The sequence below is a fragment of the Panthera onca genome, chromosome A3, assembly GCF_046562875.1.
Source record: "Panthera onca isolate mPanOnc1 chromosome A3, mPanOnc1 haplotype 2, whole genome shotgun sequence".
NCBI lineage: Eukaryota > Metazoa > Chordata > Mammalia > Carnivora > Felidae > Panthera > Panthera onca.
The window spans coordinates 115,004,372-115,027,214 of record NC_138341.1 but is presented as its reverse complement, the minus strand read 5'-3'; the positions used below and the strand labels follow the sequence as shown (position 1 = coordinate 115,027,214).

The 22,843-nt window shown below is 46.0% G+C and overlaps 1 protein-coding gene across 3 annotated transcripts in view; it reads right to left on the bottom strand.

Annotated features, from left to right (window-relative positions):
- Positions 1-22,843, bottom strand: part of ZNF341 (zinc finger protein 341) — a 46,234-nt gene that overhangs the window by 8,031 nt on the left and 15,360 nt on the right. For all 3 annotated transcript variants that reach the window (XM_060615729.3, XM_060615743.3, XM_060615735.3), the window contains 7 exons: positions 18,996-19,191; positions 17,517-17,607; positions 15,379-15,572; positions 14,952-15,142; positions 10,350-10,558; positions 2,969-3,065; positions 69-201 (listed from right to left, as the gene is read on the bottom strand). In XM_060615729.3, the coding sequence (XP_060471712.2) occupies positions 69-201; positions 2,969-3,065; positions 10,350-10,558; positions 14,952-15,142; positions 15,379-15,572; positions 17,517-17,607; positions 18,996-19,191 (1,111 nt within the window). The remainder of the gene's footprint in view (positions 1-68; positions 202-2,968; positions 3,066-10,349; positions 10,559-14,951; positions 15,143-15,378; positions 15,573-17,516; positions 17,608-18,995; positions 19,192-22,843) is intronic.

Below are 22,843 nucleotides of genomic sequence, written 5' to 3'. Positions count from 1 at the left end.
GGGGGGTGGGAAAGGGAAGAGAGAGGGAGGGGGACTGGGCAGGAGTTGATGGGGGGCAGGGCACTCACCTGAGTGGATGTGAGCATGCAGTTTGAGGTAGTGCTCTCGCCGGAAGAACTTCTTGCACACCTGGCACTTGAACCTGCCCCCACTGCCGTGGGTGGGCAGATGACGCCGTAGGTAGCGCTCACAAGGAAACACCTGGCAGAAGAGACGAGTTGGCATTAGGTCTGACTCACTAACCCTCACCACCTCCTGAGCTCAAGGGGCCCCTCATTCCCAGCAGTTGTGGAAACCATTCTCCCCAACCAGGATCAGGGCCCAGTGTCAGGCTTAGAACCTCATGACTCCCACTACTCACCCACAATGCATGTTCTGAGCTTCTGCCAGGCTATTTTTTCTACCCAGAGGGCCTTTCTCTCTTAGCCTGACAAATTTTTATTTATCCTTCAAGACCCAACTCAGGTGTCACTGCTTCTGTGAAGCCCTCTTGACTTTTCAATGCCGTGCCAGGCAAAACAAATCCTGCCCTTGAATGTTCATTTATATTTATTTGTTTACCATCTGTTTATCTGTTTATTTGTCTTTAAAAAAATTTTTTTTAACATTTATTCATTTTTGAGAGTGAGAGAGACAGAGCATGAGCGGGGGAGGGGCAGAGAGAGACGGAGACACAGAATCCAAAGCAGGCTCCAGCCTCAGAGCTGTCAACACAGGGCCTGACATGGGGCTTGAACTCACGGACTGTGAGATCATGACCTGAGCTGAAGTCGGATGCTTAACCGACTGAGCCACCCAGGCGCCCCTGTTTATTTATTGTTTTTTAGGAAAACTCTATCCCCAATGTGGGGCTCAAACTCATGACCCCCAGATCAAGAGCTGCATGCTCTACTGCCTGAGCCAGCCAAGCATCCCTGTTCATCTACATTTTTTAAAATTCTTCTTTATTTTGAGTGAGAGAGAGAGAGAGAGCATATGCATGCACACATGGGTGCATGAGTGGGGGAGGGGCAGGGGGAGAGGGAGAAAGAGAGAATCCCGAGTAGGCTCTGCACTCAGCACAGAGCCTGACATGGGGCTTGAATCCACTAACTGTGAGATCATGACCTGAGCCAAAATCAAGAGCCGGATGCTTAACTGACTGAACCACCCAGGCGCCTCCATCTACAATTTTAAAGTCACCATCTAACCCATCTAACCCTGAATTATAACCCTTGGCTTTTATGAGATCTCTAAGAGGGCAGAGGAACTTTCATTTCCCAGCACAGGGCCTGTATGAAATGACTTACATGCAAAAGAAAAAATGAAAAGATGAGTAAATAACTGAAGAAATGAATGAAAAGGTAAGGAAGAGCCAGAAACCATGGAAGCCAAAATCTCCTTCCTCTCCAGCCATAGGAAGGATATTCATTCATTTTTTTCATTCGTTACAGAGAAGTAGTCAAGGTTACAGACTCAACTACTTAGTAGCCCCACCATTTCCTAGCTAGGTGATCTTTCTGTAACTTGGTTTCCCCATCTGTAAAATGGGAATAGTAATAGTATGCCTCCTAGAGTTAAATGACTCAATTCAGATAAGATGCTCAGGACAGCATGTGGCACATGGTTCTTTTTCAATTCATGATACTTTTATTTGGAACACAAATTCCAAAGCCCCGAATTAGGCTATATACATAATCAGAAACATCTACAATGAGGCTGAAGTGAAACGAGGGCTGTCCTGGGAAATCTGCTGTGTAAGGCTGTAAGAAAATGAGTAGAATAAAGAAACCAGTTAAAATTTTATTTAGTTATTTATTTATTTTGAGAGAGAGAGAAAGTGCAGAGAGAGAGAGAGGGAGAGAGAGAATCCCAAGCAAGCTCCCCACCATCAGCGCAGAGCCCAATGTGGGGCTCGAAGCCACGAACTGTGAGATTATGACCTGAGCCAAAGTCAACAGTTGGATGCTCAACTGACTGAGCCACCCAGGCACCCCAACAGAAACCAGTTAAACACACTAGGGGGATGCAATCAGCAAAATCCAGACTTTGGGAAACTCCACAAGACCAATGGCCCAGTTTCTTCAACAAATAAATTAAAAGGGGGGAAAAAAAAGGAGCACTTGTGGGAGAAACTGTTAATAGAAATTTTGGTTGTATCAACCAATTGGAGTATGTGAGTCTGATTCAAACAAATAAACCTTATAAAAATTATGATGCTTCGGGGTGCCTAGGTGGCTCAGTCAGTTAAGTGTCTGACTCTTGATTTTGGCTCAGGTCATGATCTCATGATTTCATGAGTTTGAGCCCCACATCGGGCTCTGCACTGACAGTTCGGAGCCTGCTTGAGATTCTCTCTGTCTCCGCCCCTCCCCCACTAGGACCCTATCTCTCTCAAAATAAATACATAAACTTAAAAAAAAAAAAAGATTCTCTCTCTCCCTCTCTCTCTCTCTGCCCCTCCCCAACCCTGCGCACAGGCAGGTGCGTGCACTCTCTCAAAAATAAATAAATAAACATTTTCTAAAAATTACGATGTTTCTGAGACCCTCAGAAATCGGAACACTGCCTGGCTAGCTGATGACACTAAAGGACAGGCTTCAGTGATGGCTTTCACATTCACTGAAAAGAAGAACCAATGGTAACAAGCATAATACATCAGGAAGCTGGAGGCCGCTGTCCTGATGCTGGGCCTGGGCCCAGAAGAGGCCTCACCCCACATTAGCGCAGCCTGGCCCGGCCTGGCCCAGCAGCAGCTCCAGGATGGCCATGTGTGCTGTCTAATGGCTAAGATGGGCCAGGCAGGGCCCCTACTCTTCAAAGGTGAAGCGCCTATGGAGACAAGTCCATGGAGACAAGTCTGCGGAGACAAGCCTAGGCTTTGCTGCATGTACTGAGGCGGGAGGGGAGAAGGAGACAGTGAGGTGTTTGCTCTACCACCTCTCAGCCCCAACTGCTGTCCCAGCTGGGGAAGGGCAGTGGTACCCACCTTTTGGCAGTGCGGGCAGGGGAAGTTGTGAGTGGCGGTCTGCAGGTGGTGCTCCAGGGCCTCGGGAGTAGAGTATTTGTTGACACATTTGACACACCTACACGGAAAGGAGCATGAGAGGTGACAGAGCAGTGTGTGGAGGCTGGGCTGGCCCCACAGACACAGGAACCAGCTATTCTCCTCCTCCCAGGGCCAACACTAGGAGGCAAAATTCTACATTTAATTCATTCTTTTTTTTTTTTTTTTTTTAAATAGGCTCCACACCCAACTCATGACCTTGAGATCAAGAGTTGCATGCTTGGGGCGCCTGGGTGGCTCAGTCGGTTAGGCGACTGACTTCGGCTCAGGTCATGATCTCACAGTTTGTGAGTCTGCGCCCCGTATCGGGCTCTGTGCTGACAGCTTGGAGCCTGGAGCCTGCTTCAGATTCTGTTCTCCCCCTCTCTCTACCCTTCCCCTGCTCACACTCTGTGTCTCTCTGTCTCTCAATAATAATAAATAAGCGTTAAAAAAAATTAAAAAAAAAAAGAAAGAGTTGCATGCTCTACTGACTGAGCCAGCCAGGCACCCTACAAGTCCTTAAAAATGAAAATCAACAATCAATCAATCAGTCAATCAATAAATAAGACCATGTCACATCCTTGCTTAGGGCCTACAAGGCTCTAGTGGCTTGACCACTCCTACCTGTCAGACTTCATCTTTCTCCACTGCCCACCTCACTCTGCCCCAGCCACCTTGGCCTCCTTAATATTTGTTGAACACACCAAACTCTTTCCTACCTCAGGGCCATTTCACCTGCTGTTCCTGACAGCTGGAACACTCTTCCCCAAGTATTCCCTTGGGCAGCACCTTCTTCTCCTTCAGGTCTCACCTCAAATGTCACCTCCTTAGAGATGCCTTCCTTGACCATCCTGTCTCAAGCTGTCCCCTATGGCCCACCCCTGGGCACCCCCCAACTACATCACCCAGTTTTGTTTTCTTCTTAGCACTTACTATTTATAATTATTACTTACTTGTTTGCTTACTTGATTAGTATCTGTCTCTTTCACCAGCAATTGGGCTCTACAGGCAGGGACCATATCTGTCCCGTTCATAACCTGCTTGAAGCACCAGTGACAATCTGTTATATATGAAAGAGTCAGACAGAAAAGGGTCCAGGCCTTGCACCTTCTTATTTCTGACCCTCAGTTTCCTCATCCATAAAATGGGGTAGGAATCCCAAATGGGCCTGCTTCTTGTTTATTCTTAAGATTGTCACAAGAATCAAAGGACACAACTGTGCCAAACAGCTTGTAAATCAAAACAGCATTGTAAGTGTGGTCTCTACTCTTTTTTTAACACACTTTATTTTTTAAAGGTTTATTTATTTTTGAGAGAGAGAGAGTGCAAGTGGGGGAGGGGCAGAGACAGGGATAGAGGATCTAAAGTTGGCTCCACATCGATAGCAGGAGCCTAATGTGGAGCCCAAACTCATGAACCGTGCGATCATGACCTGAGTCAAAGTTGGACGCTCCACCGACTAAGCCACCCAGGTCCCTCCGCAGTCTCTACTCTTAATATCACTGGTTAACAAGCCTTCAAAACAGCAGTTTAAGGTCATAAGCCACTCTGAAGAAAAGACCCCTCCAGTCTCCTGACTATAAAAACATTTGCCGGCAATGGGCCCATTTATGATGAGGTTCCAGTGAGGAATGCTCACAGGTAGGTGAGCAATTTGTGCCAAAAACAGAAACACGGGCCTGGACATCGGTACACCAGGGCCACCACGGAAAACCCACAGGCAGGCTGCACCTGTGGCAGGCCCAGGGGACCCCTTCAGACCACACTCTGAAAACCACAGGCTAAATGCCTCCAGATGGCAAGAAAGAAAGAGCAAGTCAGCTGGGAGCAGAGCTACTGGGGGGACAGAGACCTTGCAAACTGGTGAGGTGGGAGAGGAACTTCATGGGCTTTAGCAATGAGGAGACACAGGTTTGTGTGGGAGGTATTTTAGCAATAAGCTCAAAATGCAATAAGCAATAGTGCTTAGCAATAAGCATTAAAATAAAAACTCCCTGCCAGAAATGCCACCCTAAGTCATCCAAGGTAACATCCTCAGAGTGGGGGCAAACCAGCGTCATGTGCCTGCTGATACGATGCGCTGAGGACTGAGCAGCACTTTGTGTGATGCCACTCCTGCATCTAACCTGAGGTCAACCCGACAAACCCAAACCGAGGACATTCTACAAAATAACCAGCCTATACTCTTTAAAAATACCACAGTCATAAAAGACAAAGACAGAATGAGCAACTGTTCCAGCTTAAAGGAGGATAAAAAGGCACAATAATTGAATGCAACGTGTGATCCTAGATGGGATCCCAGGCCAGAAAAAACATATTTTTCTTTGTCTATAAGGGATGTTATTGAAATAATAGGAGATTTTTGAATAAGGTCTATAGATTGGGCAACAGAACTGTATTGATTTAACTTTCTGATTTTGAGAACTACACAGCGCTTATGTAACAGGGTGCCCTTATTTCTAGAAAATGTACACTAAAGACAAAGGGTAGAAGAGCATCATGCCAGCAAATAATCTCCAAATAGCTTAAAATATAATAAAGCAAATGTGATAGAGTTAACAGTTGGGAAATCTGGGTGAAGGATATGTTTTTTCTGGAAGTCTGAAATTATGTCAAAGTAAGTTCCTGAAAATGACTGTCTGTGGTATGGGGAAGGGGATGAGGATAGATGGGGAATTCCTTTTCATCCTATGCCCATTTTTAGTTCATAAATATTGCACTGTATGCACATAATTATTTTTTGAAGTCGGTAATCAATCTTTTTTAAAGCCCTCATTGATCTTTTTTAAAAGAAATTTTACTATTAAATACTATTTTTTTAATTAAAAAATTTTTTTAATGTTTAGTTTTGAGAGAGAGAGAGAGAGACAGCACGTGAGTGGGGGAGGAGCAGAGAGAGAGGGAGACACAGAATCTGAGCTGTCAGCACAGAGCCTGATGCGGGACTCAAACCCACGAACCGCAAGGTGAAGTCAGATGCTTAACCAACTGAGCCACCCAGGCGCCCCTATTTTTTTTTTTTTAAGTAATGTCTCCAGTCAACATGGGGCTCAAACTCACGACTCTGAGATCAAGAGTCAGGAGCTCTTCTGACTGAGCCAGCTAGGTGCCCCTCCTCCATTGATCTTTGACCTGCAAAAGCACTTTTAGAAACTTATTATTTTTTTTAATGTTTATTTATTTTGAGAGAGAGGGGTAGAGAGCCAGCAGGGGAGGGGCAGAGAGAGGAGGAGACAGAGAATCCCAAGCAGGCTCCACACTGTGTGTGCAGAGCCCAATGCAGGGTTCCAACTCATGAACTGGGAAATCATGACCTGAGCAGAAATCAAGAGTCAGACACTTAACTGACTGAGCTACACTGGCGTCTGTAGGAACTTATTTACAAGTGACCAAACATGTATGTCCAAAGTTGTTCTCTGTAGTGTTGTTTGTAATAATGACAAACTGGAAAAAAACCCAACTATCCTGCAATAAAGGACCAGTTACATAAATTTGGCATGTACAACCGAATACCAAGGAGCCATTTAAAAGGATGAGGCAGGGGCACCTCAGTGGCTCAGTCGGTTAAGTGTCCACCTCTTTTATTTATTTATTAAAAAAAATTTTTTTTATGTTTTATTTTATTTTTGAGGGAGAGAGAGAGAGAGACAGAGACAGAGACAGAGTGCAAGCAGGGGAGGGGCAGAGAGAGAGGGAGACACAGAATCTGAAGCAGGCTCTGAGCTGTCAGCACAGAGGCTGATGTGGGGCTCGAACTCACCAACCGTGAGATCATGACCTGAGCCAAAGTCGTACGCTTAACTGACTAAGCCACCCAGGGGCCCAAGTGTCCAACTCTTAATCTTGGTTCAGACCTTGATCTCAGGGTCATGGGTTCAAGCCCTGCATTGGGCTTTGCGCTGAGCATGGAGCCTCTTAAAAATAAAAAATAAAAAAAAATAAAGAGATGAGGCAGGTCTGTTTGTGCCGAGAAGCAAAGATATCCATATTATGGTTGTGATAACACACACCATGCGTATGTACAGTGATCACATCACGTTTCAGTTTGTCAGAAGTTGTGGGACAGGAAGACGGCACAGTGAATTTTCACCGAAGTCAGTAACTGTGTTTGGGATGACCTGACTCACATACAGCCTGTGACAGTTCTACCTCTAAACGTGCTTAGTACTGGCACAGATCAAATAACATGTATCAAGAAGTTAAGAGGGATTATCTTTGCATGGCAGGGGGTTTTGTTTTTTTGAGTTTTTTTTGTGCAATTAAAAAAAATCTTTTTCTCTGCATTGAACGTGGATAACTTTTGTAAATAGAAAAAAAAATCAATAGGTGCACCTGGGTGGTTGGTTAAGCGTCCGACTTCGGCTCAGGTCACAATCTCACGGCTTGTGAGTTTGAGCCCCACTTCGGGCTCTGTGTTGACAGCCCAGAGTCTGCTTAGGATTCTCTCTCTCCTTCTCTCTCTGCCCCTCCCCTGCTCACACACACTCTCTCTCAAAAATAAATAAATAAACTTTAAAAAACGCCCTCTCTTTGCTATAAAAAATAATAAAAAATTTTTAAAAATAAAAACAAACAATAAATCTTACTTTTAAAAGGAAAAAGCCAATATATAGCACATATATAGTGGCACACATAAAACTCACTTGAGGGGCTTGGGGTTTGGGAAGGCACCATAGGCAGGCCAAGGCAATGTGGTCCAAAGGGAGCAGAGCAGAGAGACCAATGTGGCCTGGGACGCTGAAAATAGTATGAAGCCACTCTACTTGCCCAAACATTACTGTGAAACAGAAATAAATTCTCACTTCACTTATGCCAGTTATTTGGAGTCTCTATTGCATGCAACCAAACCTATATCTAAATTGTACAAATAATGATAATTGCAGCAATGACATTTATTGAGCACCTACTCTGTTCCAGGTATCATGTCTAAGAGCCTCATAGTCGTCTTAACTAATCCTCATAAATAATCCCACACAGTAGGCACTATAGTTATCCCCATCTCACAGATGAGGACACAGAGGGTCAGAGTGGCCAAATACCTTGCCAAGGTCATCTACTGGGCATGTAGTCAAGCTGGGATTTGAGCACAGACAGGTGGCTCCGGAGCCCTTATCATTATTACTCAAGACACCACACCATTCTCGGGCCATCCAGATGGTGGCCTGCCATGGCAGGCCGTAACTTTTGGGCCAAGAGTTTCAATGGCTACAAAGGGTTAGTGGCACTGTAACCCTTGTAAGAGAACCTAGGAGAAGAAATTGACTGTAGACACAGAGCCATTAGTACTGGGCTCAACCCTTAGCCTACAGATTCCAAGGCCAGAGCTGTGAGGCTTCCAAGATTCCAGACAAGAGTTTGAATCTCAGCTCTGTGCTGACATTGTTACTCTGGTGGGCAAGTCATTTCTCCCTGAGACTCTGTGTCCTCATCTTCAAAATGGGGAGAACACCACTGCTATGAACTGAACTGTGACCCTCCAAAAATTGTATGTTGAAGCCCTGACCCTCAATGTGATGGTATTTACAGACAGGACCTTTGGGGGTGATTATGTTTAGATGAGATCATGAGGGTGGGGTCCTCGTCATTGACAGAGTGCCCTTATAAGAAGACCATGTGTCTGTGGTATCGTGTTATGGCAGCTGGAGCTGACTAATATGACCACTTACCTCCCAGGATTGCAGGGATCAATGTCCCTAAGACAGAGCCTGGCCCCTAGTAGATGTTCCCTTCCTTTTATTTGGCTTCTCACTCCAGAGAGCCACACCGCCACAGGAACTCACAGATAATCAACAAACTGATAGGGCAAAAGCAAAATAAAATGCCCCTCGAGTACAAAAGGGAATTACCCATCACTAACTAGAAATCTCTACCCCTTAACTGGCCAAAGCTTTGTCTGGTTTCCTGCCTCTCTGGCTCCACTTCCCAATCGCCCCCGGGCAAGCTGCCCTACACCCATTTCAGTCCCAGTGCTCCCGCTAATTTCTCAAAGCTTTTGTGATTTCTGCAAGGCCCTTCATATCCTGGCCCTAATTTCTAAACATCCCCTAGGCTACATCTAAACATCCTCTCTCACTTTAACTCTACACAACAATCATTCTAAACTTCCACACTTGCTGTTCCTCCTGCTAGGAATGCACTCTACCCTACTGTCTACTTGTCAAACTCCTATTCGTCCTTCAAAACTCGGTTCAGATATCACCGCTTCAGGGATACCTTCCCTGCCCTACATCCCACTGTGGTACTTCTCTATCTCATATCTACATGTATGTTAGCATTTTATCAAAGTATATGGTAAGCACATTTACACACTCATCCCCCTAAGAAGCCTGTGCATTCTAAACTCAAGGGCTGTATTTACTTATCTCTGAACCCGAGAAGTATCTCCCAGGAGTTATGCCTCACTAACAGAGGTTATCAGCCAAATCCCTATAGGTACAAGTTTGTACAGAGAAGCAAAACCATTCCAACATGAAAATATTCACTGAGAACTGGGAGAAGTCCCCAGACAAATACCCCTCTTTGCTTATCACTAACATCTATTCCCATGTACTACATGCCAGGTTTTATGAGGCAGCTGCTACCAGAAGTCACAGGGCTTCTACCAGAAGTCACAGCAAAATGACTGCAGGGCAAAATTGTGGGATTTCCCAAAGTCATGAAAGTGATGTTGGGTGTATGCAGATAACTAAAGAGAGTCTGGAAGAGGGACCAGAAAACCACCAAGAGAAACTCAGTGAGGATGGTCACAGGACTGCTAGCTCCATTGAGAATGATCTGAAGATCCAAGGACGAAACGCACGTGGCCAGACCCCTATGACTGCAACAGAAGACTAAAATGCTGTAAAGGATTGTCAGAAAGAATTACCCCAAACGAGATCTACACTTGGTTCATTCCCTTTCCGCCCTAAGAATCAGCATAGAGCTGCAACTTTAACCCGCATTTTATAGATTATAAAAACAAATGCATCTTGTTTTTATGATTTTGGCTTTCCAACATGTGCTTGCTCATTCCGTTGCATTCGACGAATCTGGGTACCATTCTGACTATAACCTAAATTTTGTAGATTATTAGACAAACTAATACTTCCATGATATTTTTAGTTTAGAGGGGAAAAAAATCCACACTTTTCCCCCCATGAAGGAAAAAATATTGGTTTCTCCTTTTTAAGATTATTTTTTAGGATAAACATCTGCCAAGTTGAAGAATGACAGGAGGGCCAGCATCTGTTCCCACGGGTCCTTAGCAGTCAGAACCACCGAGGCCACTGGCCCTCAGGGTCCCCGCAGGGAGAGGGGGTACGGGCAGTGGGAGGGCACGTACTTGTAGACGGCGCTGTCCTTCTTGGGGCTGTGCTGTGGCAGGAGGCTGTGGGAGTACTGGTGCACGCCCAGGTCGTACAGCGAGGGGAAGTCCTTGCCACAGAGGTGGCAGCGGTAGCTCAGCTCCTCCTGGTGGCTCTTGATGTGCTCCAGAAATGTGTCGAGCTTCGGGAAGGTCTGCGCACAGCTTTTGACCACACACTTGTACACCTTGGGGGAAGATACAGGGCAGGGGAGGCAGGCTGTTCCCCTGCTCTCCTGCTGCCGGAGCCCTGTTTTATTTTGATTATAGAGTCCTCTCTCTGTAGCCAGTCATAAGGGCCCCATTACCCTTCCCTCAGGCTCTGTGTGACCTTGCTAGATTTAGAAAAATTACCCCAAACCTGGAAATACAGTAAAAGGACGACATCGTGTCCTTCCATTGTTGTACTAGAGTGGTGGCTCTCCAACTTGAGTCCATCACAGTGACAGACTGCTGGGTGCCACCCCCAGAGCATCTGATTCAGCAGGTCTGGGTGGCCTGAATATGTGGCATTCCTAACATGTGCCCAGGAAACGCTGAAGCTGCTGCTCTGGGAACCTCACTTTGAGCAGTGCTATCTAACAAGCCTGCCTACGGCCCTCTCGCTCTCCGGGGGATGGGTCTTGTTTTGACTATTTACTATTGATTAGGATCCAGACTCTAGAGTTAAATTTTTACTCTAGAAAACAGATTTGATGTAAATGATTTTTGTCAAGCAGAAAGGGTAACCCCAAAAGTCATGGGTTTTATTGCCGTCTAGGACATTAACCAGATTTGCATCTACCTTAGCAATCTTTTCTGAATATTCCCTTTTTTCACTGACATAATTATACACAGGTATAAATACCAAAGTCTCATATCCTCTTTTGAACTGGCTTTGTCATCCTTCCAGTTTCCTTATTAACGAGTTCTGTAAAATTCTGGCTTATATTCATTATGTCATTCACATGAAAATTATGTTTTTAAATTTTGAAAAGTATACCTTTTTTTAACATTTATTTATTTATTTTTGAGGGAAGGAGGGAGGGAGGGAGAGAGAGAGAGAGAGAGAGAGAGAGAGAGCGACCGAGCACACAAGCGTGAGCTGGGGAGGGGCAGAGAGGGAGAGAAAGAATCTCAAGCAGGTTCCTTGCTGCCAGCGCAGAGCTTGATGTGGGGCTCGAACCCATGAACCGTGAGCTCATGGCCTGAGCCAAAATCAAGAGTTGGACTGACTGAGCCACCCAGGTGCCCCCAAAATTATACTTTGACAAATATATTCCTGACTGCCTACACAATCCCACATGTTCCTTCTTCCTAGCAAAGTGAATCCTGATTTGTTCAGGGTGGCAACATGCCCAGTTAAAACACTTGATCTCCCTGGCTCCCTTTCATCTAGTGTCAGCCATCTGCATCCTTTCTTGCCAGTGATATTCAGGCAGTGGTCTTTAGAGAAGGGATTACTCCCAGAACCAAAAAGGCAAAGGCTTCCTAGGAGAAATCCCCTCTGCTTTTCTCAATTGTCCTGACTGGAATACAGATGTGATGACTGGAGATACGGCAGCCACTATGCAACCTTGAGGAGAGAAGTCACATGCTAAGAATGGTAGGGCCGAAAACTAGGGGAAGCCTGAGTCTATGATGACATATCTGACCTGCTATATAAGCCCAACATTGACTACTTACAGCTTTTTATAACATGAGGGAAGTAAAACCTTAAGTAGTAAGCTAGTTGTCTTATTATTTGCAAGTAATAATGAATTCCTAAGTGACTGAGTGCATGCACTGGCTCCAACTAATGAGAGATCTACAGAGGGCTTCTAGGAAATTTTCTTGCCCCTAAAAAAGGCACAGAGAAGCGAGCCCCTTTTTGCTCACGGATAACACTGTATCTGGACTGCTGCCTAGAAAGAGTGACTACCATCCCACAACCACAGATAAGCCATCAGTAGAGAACAAGGTCATACCCTGAGATGGCAGAGACAAGAGTGGGAAGGACACAGAGTCCCTGATGTTGGATTGAGTCAACTGACTGTTTCAGGCCTGGAGCTGCCCAATCTTGTATTTTCTTGGTATGTGCAATGATAAACCTCTTAATTGTGTTAGCAGTCTGAGTCAAAGTTTCCTATGATTTGCCCCATGGGTATCCTAACTTAATTTCATCAACCCCCCCTCCTGGGAATCAATCCTAAGGTATAAGCCAGAGATTTGGATGAATATTTGATTACAGTGTTGCTCACTGTAGTTTTTTTTACAACAGCAAAATACAGTTAATATCCAAAATGTTAAAACAATGGGATTTTTAAAAGTACAACTGTTAAAAATTATGTTTTTTAAAATTAGCAACATGAGAAAATTCTCAGAAGATAAAATTAGGTTAAAAAATAGAAAGCACAAATCTCAAGAGAATTTATGCTTATTAAAAAAAAAAATCTCGTGGCACCTAGGTGGCTCAGTCAGTTGAGCGTCTGACTTTGGCTCAGGTCATGATCTCGTGGTTCAGGTGAGTTCTGCATCTAGCTTTATGCTGACAGCTCAGAGCCTGGAGCCTGCTTCAGAGTCTCTGTACCCCCCTCTCTCTGCCCCTTCCTTGTGCACGCTCTCTCTCTCTCTCTCTCTCTCTGTCAAAAATAAACAAATGCTAAAAAAAAAAAAAAAAAATTAAAAAAAAAAATCTCAAAAGGCCCTGTATGGATGATTCCATTTGTACAACGTTCTCAAAATGACAAACTCACGAAGATGGAGAACCGATGAGTGGTTTCCAGAAGTTAAAGATGTTAGGGAAGAGGAGAGTAGGTGTAACTAATGAGCGGTGGCACAAGGAAGGTCTTTGTGGTGATGGAATAGTTCTGTACTGTGATGGCAGTGGTGGTTACACAACCCTGCAAACCTGCACAGGTGGTAAAATGGCACAGAACCATACACACACTGCATGCCAATATCAGTTTCCTAGTTTTGGTATCATGCTGCCGTTATGTAAGATGTAACCACCAAGGGAAACTGACTGAAGGGCATAAGGGACATCTCGGTACCACCTTTGCAACTTCCTATGAATCTGTAATTCATCCAAAAGAAAAAGCTTAAAAAAAAAAGCACTATCAGAAAAAAAAAGCACAATTCAAAATAATATGTGTAGACCAATCCCAATTATAATAACAATCCTACCCCAGGAGCTCCACAAAATATGCTGGATTTTGTGCTGCATCCTTGGGATGGTGCATTGCAAGGTGGTTATTGACATAGGGTCTGGCTTTGAACCCTGACCCAGTCAGTTACTGGCAGTGTGACTCTGGATGTGTCATTTCACCCCTCTGGGCCTCAGTTTCTTCATTTGTGTATACTGAAAATGCCTATCTCTAAGCTTGTTATGAAGATTAAATAAAATATTGAATGTAAAGCACTTAGCAGGGTGCCCAGCATATAATAAATGCATTCTTTAAACCTATACATTCTTTAGATTTTTCTGAATTTTCTAATTCTACATTGGATACATGATACTTTTATAAGAAGAAAAAAATAACAATAAAACTTATTTTAAAAAATAAAGACTGGAATAGAGTTACTATATAATCTAGCAATTCCACACCTAGGTTGATACCCAAGAGAACTGAAAATGTATGTTTAGACAAAACTTGTACACAAGTGTCCATGGAAGCGTTAGTCACAATAGCCAAAAAGCAGAAACAACCCAAATGTCCATTAACTGATGAAAAGATAAACAAAATGTGCTATGGCCATATAACGGAATATTATTCTACCATAAAAATGAAGTACCAATACATGCTAATACATGGGTGAACCTTAAAAACATGATGTCAAAAGGCCAAATATCATGTGATTCCATTTATATTAAATGTCCAGAATAGGCAAATCCATAGAGACAAAGAATAGTTTTAGTGGTTGCCAGGGACTGGGGAAAGAGGGGAGTGGCAGCTAATGGGTATAGGGCTTCTTTTTGGGATGATGATAATATTCTGGAATTAGATAGTGGTGATGGATGCACAAATTTATCAATAAACTGAAAACCACTGAAGTGTACATTTCAAAAAAGGTGAATTTGGGTGGCTCAGTCAGTTAAGCGTCCAACTTTGGCTCAGGTCACGATCTAGTGGCTTGTGGGTTCTACCTCGTGTCGGGTTCTGTGCTGACAGCTCAGAGCCTGGAGCCTGCATCGGATTCTGTGTCTCCCTCTCTCTGTCCTTCCCCTGCTCACACTCTGTCTTTCTCTCAAAAATAAATAAACATTAAAATTAAAAAAAAAAAAAAAAAAAAAAAGACTGTGGTCCTATATCCCCCTGGGTAGGTTTTTAGACATTAAAGTTTCTTGGGGTATTAAGAATTTTTCTCATGTCCAATTCCTCCATTATATGACCCCTAATAAGAGATGGGCTTCCTTCCTTGGCCTCGCACCATAATGGCCCAGTGAACTAGCCCCACCCAGCGAGGGGAAGCTTGGCCTGCCTATCCCGGTGGTTAGATGGTATAGCTCACGGCAACTGAGGCCCACTCCCGTCCCTCTCTGGGCAGTGTTCAAGACCTCAGCAGCAGCCAGTGCTCACAACTAGGGTGGCTGTGGCCTCCCACTGCCCACCACTCACCTACCTGCTCATTCTTATGCTGGGTCATGTGGGACTTGAGCTGGAAGTAGGTGCTGAACTTGCTGGGGCAGAACTGGCACAGGTAGGAGCTATCGATGAGGACCACCTGCTTGGCCTCCAGCTTGTCCCCCTCATCCTCACCTGCTGTGGGCAAGGCCTGGGGCTGTGGGGCACCCGACATGGTCTGGCCCAAACCTGTGGAGAAAACCAGGGAAGGAAGTCACTGAGAAGTGCAGAAGAAGAGTCAGGACAGACAGTCTGCCACGCATACTTGCCATCCCTCCTTTCATGTGATGCGCCATTTTATACATAAAGTAGACTGAAGCCCAGAGAGGTCAAGGAGATTGCCCAAGGTCACACACCTAGGAATAAAACCCATGAAGCTTCCGAGGATAGGTATCGGAACGATGGTATTCCCCACTTCCACCTACCTGTGTTTTCCTCGTCCTCCTGCCTGCTGGGGTTGAGGGCCATGACCTGTACAGTTACAGAGTTGCGAGAGACAGTGCCACCGCTACGCCCTGGGGGCCACACCTTATGAGTCTGCATGTGTTTCTTGACATTAGACTTCTGGGCAAAGGCACGGCCACATGCAATGCATTGGAAGGGCTTCTCACCGGTGTGGCTGTAGGAAACAAAGCTTGTCAGCACCTTATGTAGGAATCGGGATGTGACCTCAACATAGGAGCTCACAGCCCCCAACAAGGCCCACACAGAGATGCTGTCGGCCATCATTCTTGACACCATGAAGTCAAGCCCTCTTGCTGAGGCAGGCAGGCCAGAGACAGAAAGATCCCGGGCTCTTGGTGACATTACTGAGTTACTGAGTCAACCAGCCCTGGAACTGACCTTCTCTGTGGCCATCTCATACTGTGAAAGAAAACATTTCCTGATTGGTTAAGCCCATCCAAATAGGGATTTATGGTTATTATTATTTAAATGTTTATTTATTTTTGAGAGGGAGAGAAAGAAAGAGAAGGCGAGCAGGGGCGGGGGCGGGGGAGGCAGTGAGAGACTGGGACAGAGGATCTGAAGCAGACTCTGTGCTGACAGCAGAGAGCCCGATTCGGGGCTTGAACTCACCAACTGTGAGATCATGACCTGAGCCGAAGTCAGATGCTTAACCAACTGAGCCACCCAGGCGCCCCTAAATAGGGATTTATTATTTGAAGGAGAAATAGCATAGTCACAGCACAGCATTTGTATCATTATTTAGTATTTTCCTTCAAATCAACCCACTTTTTTACAACTCAAAATAATTTAAAAATTGAGCTTCCTCTTGTTATTGTATATGGAAAACCACTTGTCATAAATGCAAAGTAACCAAAAAAACGCAACAATTTAAAAAACAGTATTGTTAAGACCCAAAGCTGCACTGTCCAGTAAGGTTGACGCAAGCCACACAGGATGATTTAAATTTAAAAGAAAAAATTCCATTTCTTAGTCATACTGGCCACATTTCAAGTGCTCAACAGCCATACGTGGTTAGTGGCTACCCTACTGGGTACAGTGCCAATTTGGGCATTTCCATCACTGCAGAAAGTTCTATTGAACACACTAGTGTGGACGAGTGGGTCTCAACCGAGTTTGATTTTGCCCTTCAGAGGACATTCAGCAATGTCTGGAGACATTTCAGGTTGTTACAGGTGAGGTGTGAGGGGTGTCGCTGGCAACTAATTCATGTTAGAGGTCAGGGATGCAGCTAAACGCTCTGCCAGGCACAGGTTAGCCCCTCACAGAAAAGAATGATGTGATGTAAAACGTCAACAGTGCCAAGGCTGAGACGCCCTAGTCTAGTGAGAAGCTGCTGCCCGCCATGACTGGAATCTGAGCCTGTGCACGTGCACACGCATCCATGTGCTCTCTCCTTCTCTCTCTCTTTGCTATAAAAGACGAGCAAGTATAGGAGAGGCATTCAGGACAGACTAGCACCAGACTGAGGCTTTCTCCTTTGACTCTCTAAGGACTGAAAGAAACCAAAAAGCGAATACTTGAATAATTTCCTGTATCCTTCAGAACTTCTCAACACCATATCCACAAACCACCTAAAATCATCTCAGGTACCAACGCAACTCATTCTGTGAGAAACACCAAATAAGTTCACCCCTCCACTTCACAGATGGAAAAACCCAGGCCCAGAGGGGCTCCCTGTGTGTTCTTGGGACAGGAGGGATCACGGTTTGTCCCAAGTGAGCAGAACTCGTAGTCCTATTCGCAGATCATGGCAGCTCTTGAGGTCGGTCCTTTCTGCAGAGGTGAGGACTGAGGCACCCCTCACACCTGTGAAGCTCCTACAGTTCAAGTACATTTCTCCCCTCACCTCGCCCCACTCGGACCGTCCCCACCCTAGCGGACGGGCCCTACAGCTTTCACAGATCCCTCCTGCTGCTCCCAACAGCAGAGGGAAAACCATCCTGACTTGGCCCAATGGTCTGAGAACCACGACAGGATGGATGGGGCCTTGGTCACCACCCTGGCCAAGGGGCCTGGGCAGGGAGCCTTGCTTCTACTGTGGATGCCCTCCCACTGCCCCCGCCAGAGCCACCTGGCCCACCACACCCGGTGGTACCTGCGGATGTGCTGCTGAAGGTCGAAGTTTTTGGTGAACGACTTGTCACAGTATGAGCACTTGAGTTTCTGAGACTTTGGCTTCCCTGCAGCTGAAAAACAAGGTGGGGGAAGGGGAAGGTGAGGCTGGGGGGTACAACTGAGGGCAACAAGAGCAGCCTCCTGACACTCTACCCCTTGGGCCTGGGGCCAGAAAGCCCACACTCTGGGAGGTCCAGATCCCCAAATGCACGGGATGGAGCACAGGTGAGCCTCTCACAGTGCCTGGAGGAGGAAAGCCCAGGACATGCTCTGGCTGGAAGAGAGAGAGAACAACCCCCAAAAGGCTCCCCTCTGCCCTAGGATAAAAGCCAACCTCTCTGCTGGGGCCTACAGGGCTATGCATCCTCTGCTTCCTGCTAACCTCATCGTTCTCTCCATCCAGCTGCGGTGGGCTCCTTCTAACCCTGAAAGACCTCAGGCATGGTCCCACCTCAGGGCTTTTACACCAGCTATTCCCCCTTGCCTGGTGTGCTCATCCCTCAGAGGGCCACAAAGCTGCTTCCTTCTCATCCCTAGATGGATAGGTAGCAGCATTTTCTAGTCTCTCCCCAGTATTCTCAATCATAGAACCCCGTCAATCTCCTGCCTGGAGCAACCCATAAACGGTTATCCTGTTTCCCTGTCTGTCTCTTCCATTAACTGTAACGGAGGTCAGAGAAATCATGGACCACAATACTGGATCCTCAGTACCTGACGCTGACTCTGGTACACAGATATTTATGAAGGGAAGGTTGGAGGTAGTTGACTGGAAAGCCCCTGAAAAATTCTTGATTTCTGTGTCCTCCCTCTCCACCACCACTTTCTGACACTGCTCCTGTCCCTTGCTAGCATCTCTGAAGGGGCGACAGACATTGTTGCTTGCCTGCCTGATATCCACTGCCCCCCTTTGCTCCTCATAAATCCCCTGCATAATGGGAACATCAGTGTTCCTGGCTAAAAGTGACACTTCAGCTTCCTTTACAGCTAGACAGGGTCATGTGACTAAGTTGAGACCAATGAGATGTAAATAAAAGCATCAAGCAGAAATTCTGGAAGCTGGGAGATGCCCCTTTCATCCTTCTTACTGCCTGGAATATGAAATTGATGACTGGAACTCCAGCAGCCATATTAGTCGATGAGGCACCCTGATAACAGAAGCTCTGCTCTAGTGACAGCAGAGCAGAAAGACAGAAATGCGGGGGCCTGATGACCATATAGGCACACAATTTCCAGACTGCCTGCCATGGAAATTCCACAATTTCCATGACTGGTCTCATTTTGCACAGGCAAAAAAATAAATAAATAAAACTTTATCATTTTAAAGTCACTCTAATTTGGATTTTCCATTACATGCAACCAAGCTCAATCCTAACCATCATAAAAGGAAAGACCAGAACTAAGCAGCCTTATGGACAGGATAATGCTGAGGAAAGATGCCCATCACAGGCTGCAGGCCCACCTTCTGGGAGTCCACTGGCACCTTTGGCCCTTCGGGTCTTCAGCGTTGGTGGGGAGTCAAAGGTGGCCACCGTGCCCCCAGTGGCGCTGGTCATGGGGGCGGCAGGGTTTGGTCCTTTCGGTTTGAATCCCTGTTTGCCGGGGCTGTAAACCGGAGGGGTGGGGTATACTGAAGCCTCCACACACTGGTTTGGCACCTAGAAGGACAGCACAATCAGGGAGAGAGGCCTGGGAAGGATGGAGAAGAGCTGTACCAGCCAGGGGGACGCTCACTGTAGCCCTGGCTAATCTCAGCCACTTCCCGCCTACATCACCATCCTAATCCCTTAGAACTTCATGGAGCCAGTAGGCTAGAAGCAGCGTTGGAGCCAGGCCATCTGGGCTCAAATGATGCTGATTCTGCCACTTATTATCTAAGTGACCTTGGCCAAGTCTTTCAACATCTCTGTCTCAGGTTGACATCTGTAAAATGGGGATAATCAGAGTGTTCCTCTCACTGGGTTGTTGTGAGGTTAGATGAGTTAACATGTAGAGAGCTTAGAACGGTGCCTGACATGTGGTAAAGACTCAATAAACATTAGCTGCTCTTATTGCCATTACTACTGTTACTAGCAGCAGTTTGTCAGCACAGGAGAACCAGGAAGTCAGGAGGGGCTGCGGCCTCATCAGCAACCCCCTCCCTAACTGACCCTGCCTGACGCCATACCAGCCAGCAGCTCTCAACTGAGAACTGACATACCAAATACATTCTGAGCCACTCAAACCTAGTTAACACTAAGCTTACATCATGACACTGGGGCACTGTGAAGAATTCATTAATTCAGTGAGTGTACTCCTCATTCATTGGTTTTTCCAGGCTGGCCTATCCAAAATTTCACTCCCTAGTCTTCTCTGCTTTATTTTTCTCTGTAGATTTACCGCTAGTAAATTATGTATTTTACTTACTTATCTATTACCTGCCTAGTTCCATGAAGGCAGGGACTTTTGGTCTACTTTTATTTAGTCCTCAAAGCCTGGAGTAATCCTTGGCACAAAATAGGCATTCAATAAATATTTCTGAATCCATGAATTCATGTATGCATTATAACATAATGATATATAAGAAACACATACTTGTTCATTCAGATGACCAAAATATGTTTGTCACATATATTTGGTCTTCATCCACAGTTCCTGGAAATGCTTCAGAGCCATAAAAGTGAAATAGGTGTCTTCTTTTTTTTGTCTTATTATTAATGAAAGTGACTTTTTTTTTTTTTTTTTTTTTAAACAAAAGTGACTTTTGGCCCTGACCCAAGGGTGGGGGGCTGGTTGCCAAGAGGACCAACCACATGACTGATGGGTTGGAACATTCAGTCCCAAACCCCAACCTCTGGGGAGTGAGGAAGGGCTGGAGGTTGAATCAGCCAATAGCCAATGACTTAACCATGACTATGTAACGAAGCCTCATAAAAATCCCAAAGGACTGGGTTTGGACATCTTCCAGGCTGATGAACATAGGGAAGTGTGGAGGGAGTGGCACAACCAGAGAGGGCACAGAAGATCCACTTCCCTTTCCCCACACCTCACCCTATGTGTCTCTTCATTGAGATGTTGATTCATTATCTTTTATTATATCCTTTAACAAACTGGCAAATGTAAATGTTCCCCTGAGTCCCATGAGCTGCTCTAGCAAATTAACAGAACCTAAGGAGGAGGTCGCTGGAACCTCCAATCTGTAGCCTGTCCGTCAGAAGCACAGGTTGCTTGCAACGGGACAAAGTGAGGGTGAGGGCAGTCTTGCAGGACTGAACCCTTAACCTGTGGAATCTGCTGTGATCTCTGGGCTTATGACATCAGAATTGAGTTGAGTTGTTAGACACTGCACTGGTGTCTGAGAATTGCTTGGCATTGGCTGGGGCGGGTGGAGGGGGACCCCACCCAGCTTTGGAATTGGGTCCAGGAACCAAAAGAGTTGACATCAGTAGATGTATGTATTGGGCATCTGATATGGTACCAGTAGGTGCTTCTGTTGGATCTTGTCTGTTGGCCCTTGGCACCATTCTTACACCCTTCCATGCCCTCCCCTGATACGTGCATTCCCAGACTCCCTTGCCAGCAAGGTTCTAAGCATAGATTAGGTTCTGCCCATGAGAAGCACCTGCATGAGATTTGGAAGGCAGAGGGGAAGTAGAAACTGCTTTCCCCTGGCAGCCGTGGTGGGAGACAAGGTTTGCAGTCCTGAGTGTTGGAGGGGCTGGCTGAACTCTACATTCCCTTCCTGGCCACCAGCCTCAAGGATGGCAGGGCAGCAACAGAATCCTAAAGCTTCCCCACCTCTGGGCGCAGCAGTAGCTTCCTGGCCCTCTGGACCAAGCAACAACCGTGAACCTGAAAATCAGTGCTGCTCGCCCACTCTGCCTTTTGCTCCATCTAGCCCTTCTGAAGTCAGCTTTGTAAGCACCTTTTTGTATTAAATCCCTCTGCCAGAAATACCTAGAAGGGTTCCTACTTTCTTGACCAATACAGCACTCAGTAAATAGGTATCACATGGATGAATTCACCTTTCAAGTCATTACTGAGAAATTATGTGACTGCCACTGGGTCTGCTCTCATTACCCTCAACAGCTCTACAAGGGGAGTTCCCATTTCAGAGGAGAGGAGACTGAAGTCAGAGGGCCCTATTTCAGATTTTCAGATACCTACCACAGGTCTACCACAGGCCAGGTACTCCGCTAGGTGCTAAGGCTGCCAAAACAAAGAAGACTCAGGCCCTGCGCTCAAAGAGTACCCTCATCTCCATGGGAAGGCTCCTCCGGGGCTGGCCCCTTCACCTACCGGGCCACTATTTAGTCTCTCAGCAGCTCACGGACTCAAAAAAAAAATTTTTTTTAAGTCAACAAAAGGAAGCTTGCTCTATTCCCTCAGGCTAGGGCAAATCTCCTGCAGGCTCTCATCACATCACATGGCTGGTGGTAGAATTTTCCCATTGCTCTGGTTCTCTTCAGATATACATGCTCCCCGACACGGAATGTCTGTATGGCCAGACTGAGTATGAGTCAGCACTGGTGTCTGGGAAGGTCCTGAACTCTTAGCACCCTGAACTTACAGCTCAGAGCTCTTCAGCAGGGAATCAGTGTACATATGGTACACTGATTGCATAATGGCCTCAGTTCTTTACCCCTCCCAGGACCCACGCCCTTTGCAGTGTGATTTTGCAGCTTTTCCCATCAAGATGTGGCATCTGTTTCCTTACTGTTTAAATCTAAGCTGGCTTTGTGACCTATTTTGACCAACAGACGGGACACTGTACGAGCCTAAGCCTCAAGAGGTGCCCTCGAACATTTCTGCTTGTGCTCCTGCACCCCCACCACTGCAGCAAGAACATGCCTGGCTAACCCGCTGGAGGCTAACAGATGCGTTGGAGCAGAGCCGGGTTGGCCAACTTGTCCCACCCCAGCCATCCTAGAGCAGCTGACAGCTGCCATCTCCAGACACCTGGGAGAGCCCAGCCAAGATCAGCAGAGTTGCCAAAGCAAGCCACATAGATGCGAGAACAATAAACACGGTTTGCCATCTACCACTGAGGTTCTGTGGCTATTTCTTCCTCGGCCATAACTAACCCATACATCTAGCTTGTTCAAAATGTAAGATTGATCAGTGGTCAATTGATCATTGACCAATGATCACATCGATCACTTCTTGGAATCCTCTCCCTAAAACACAGGTGTTCTGACTGTTCTGAGGACTTCCTGAGGGCAGTTTGTATTTCTGCCACAACCCTCTGCTTCATGCCACCTTCTCATGGTTCGCATTTCACGTTTACGGGCATGATGGCCTGATTAAATTAAATGGCTTGATTCTCTCCCA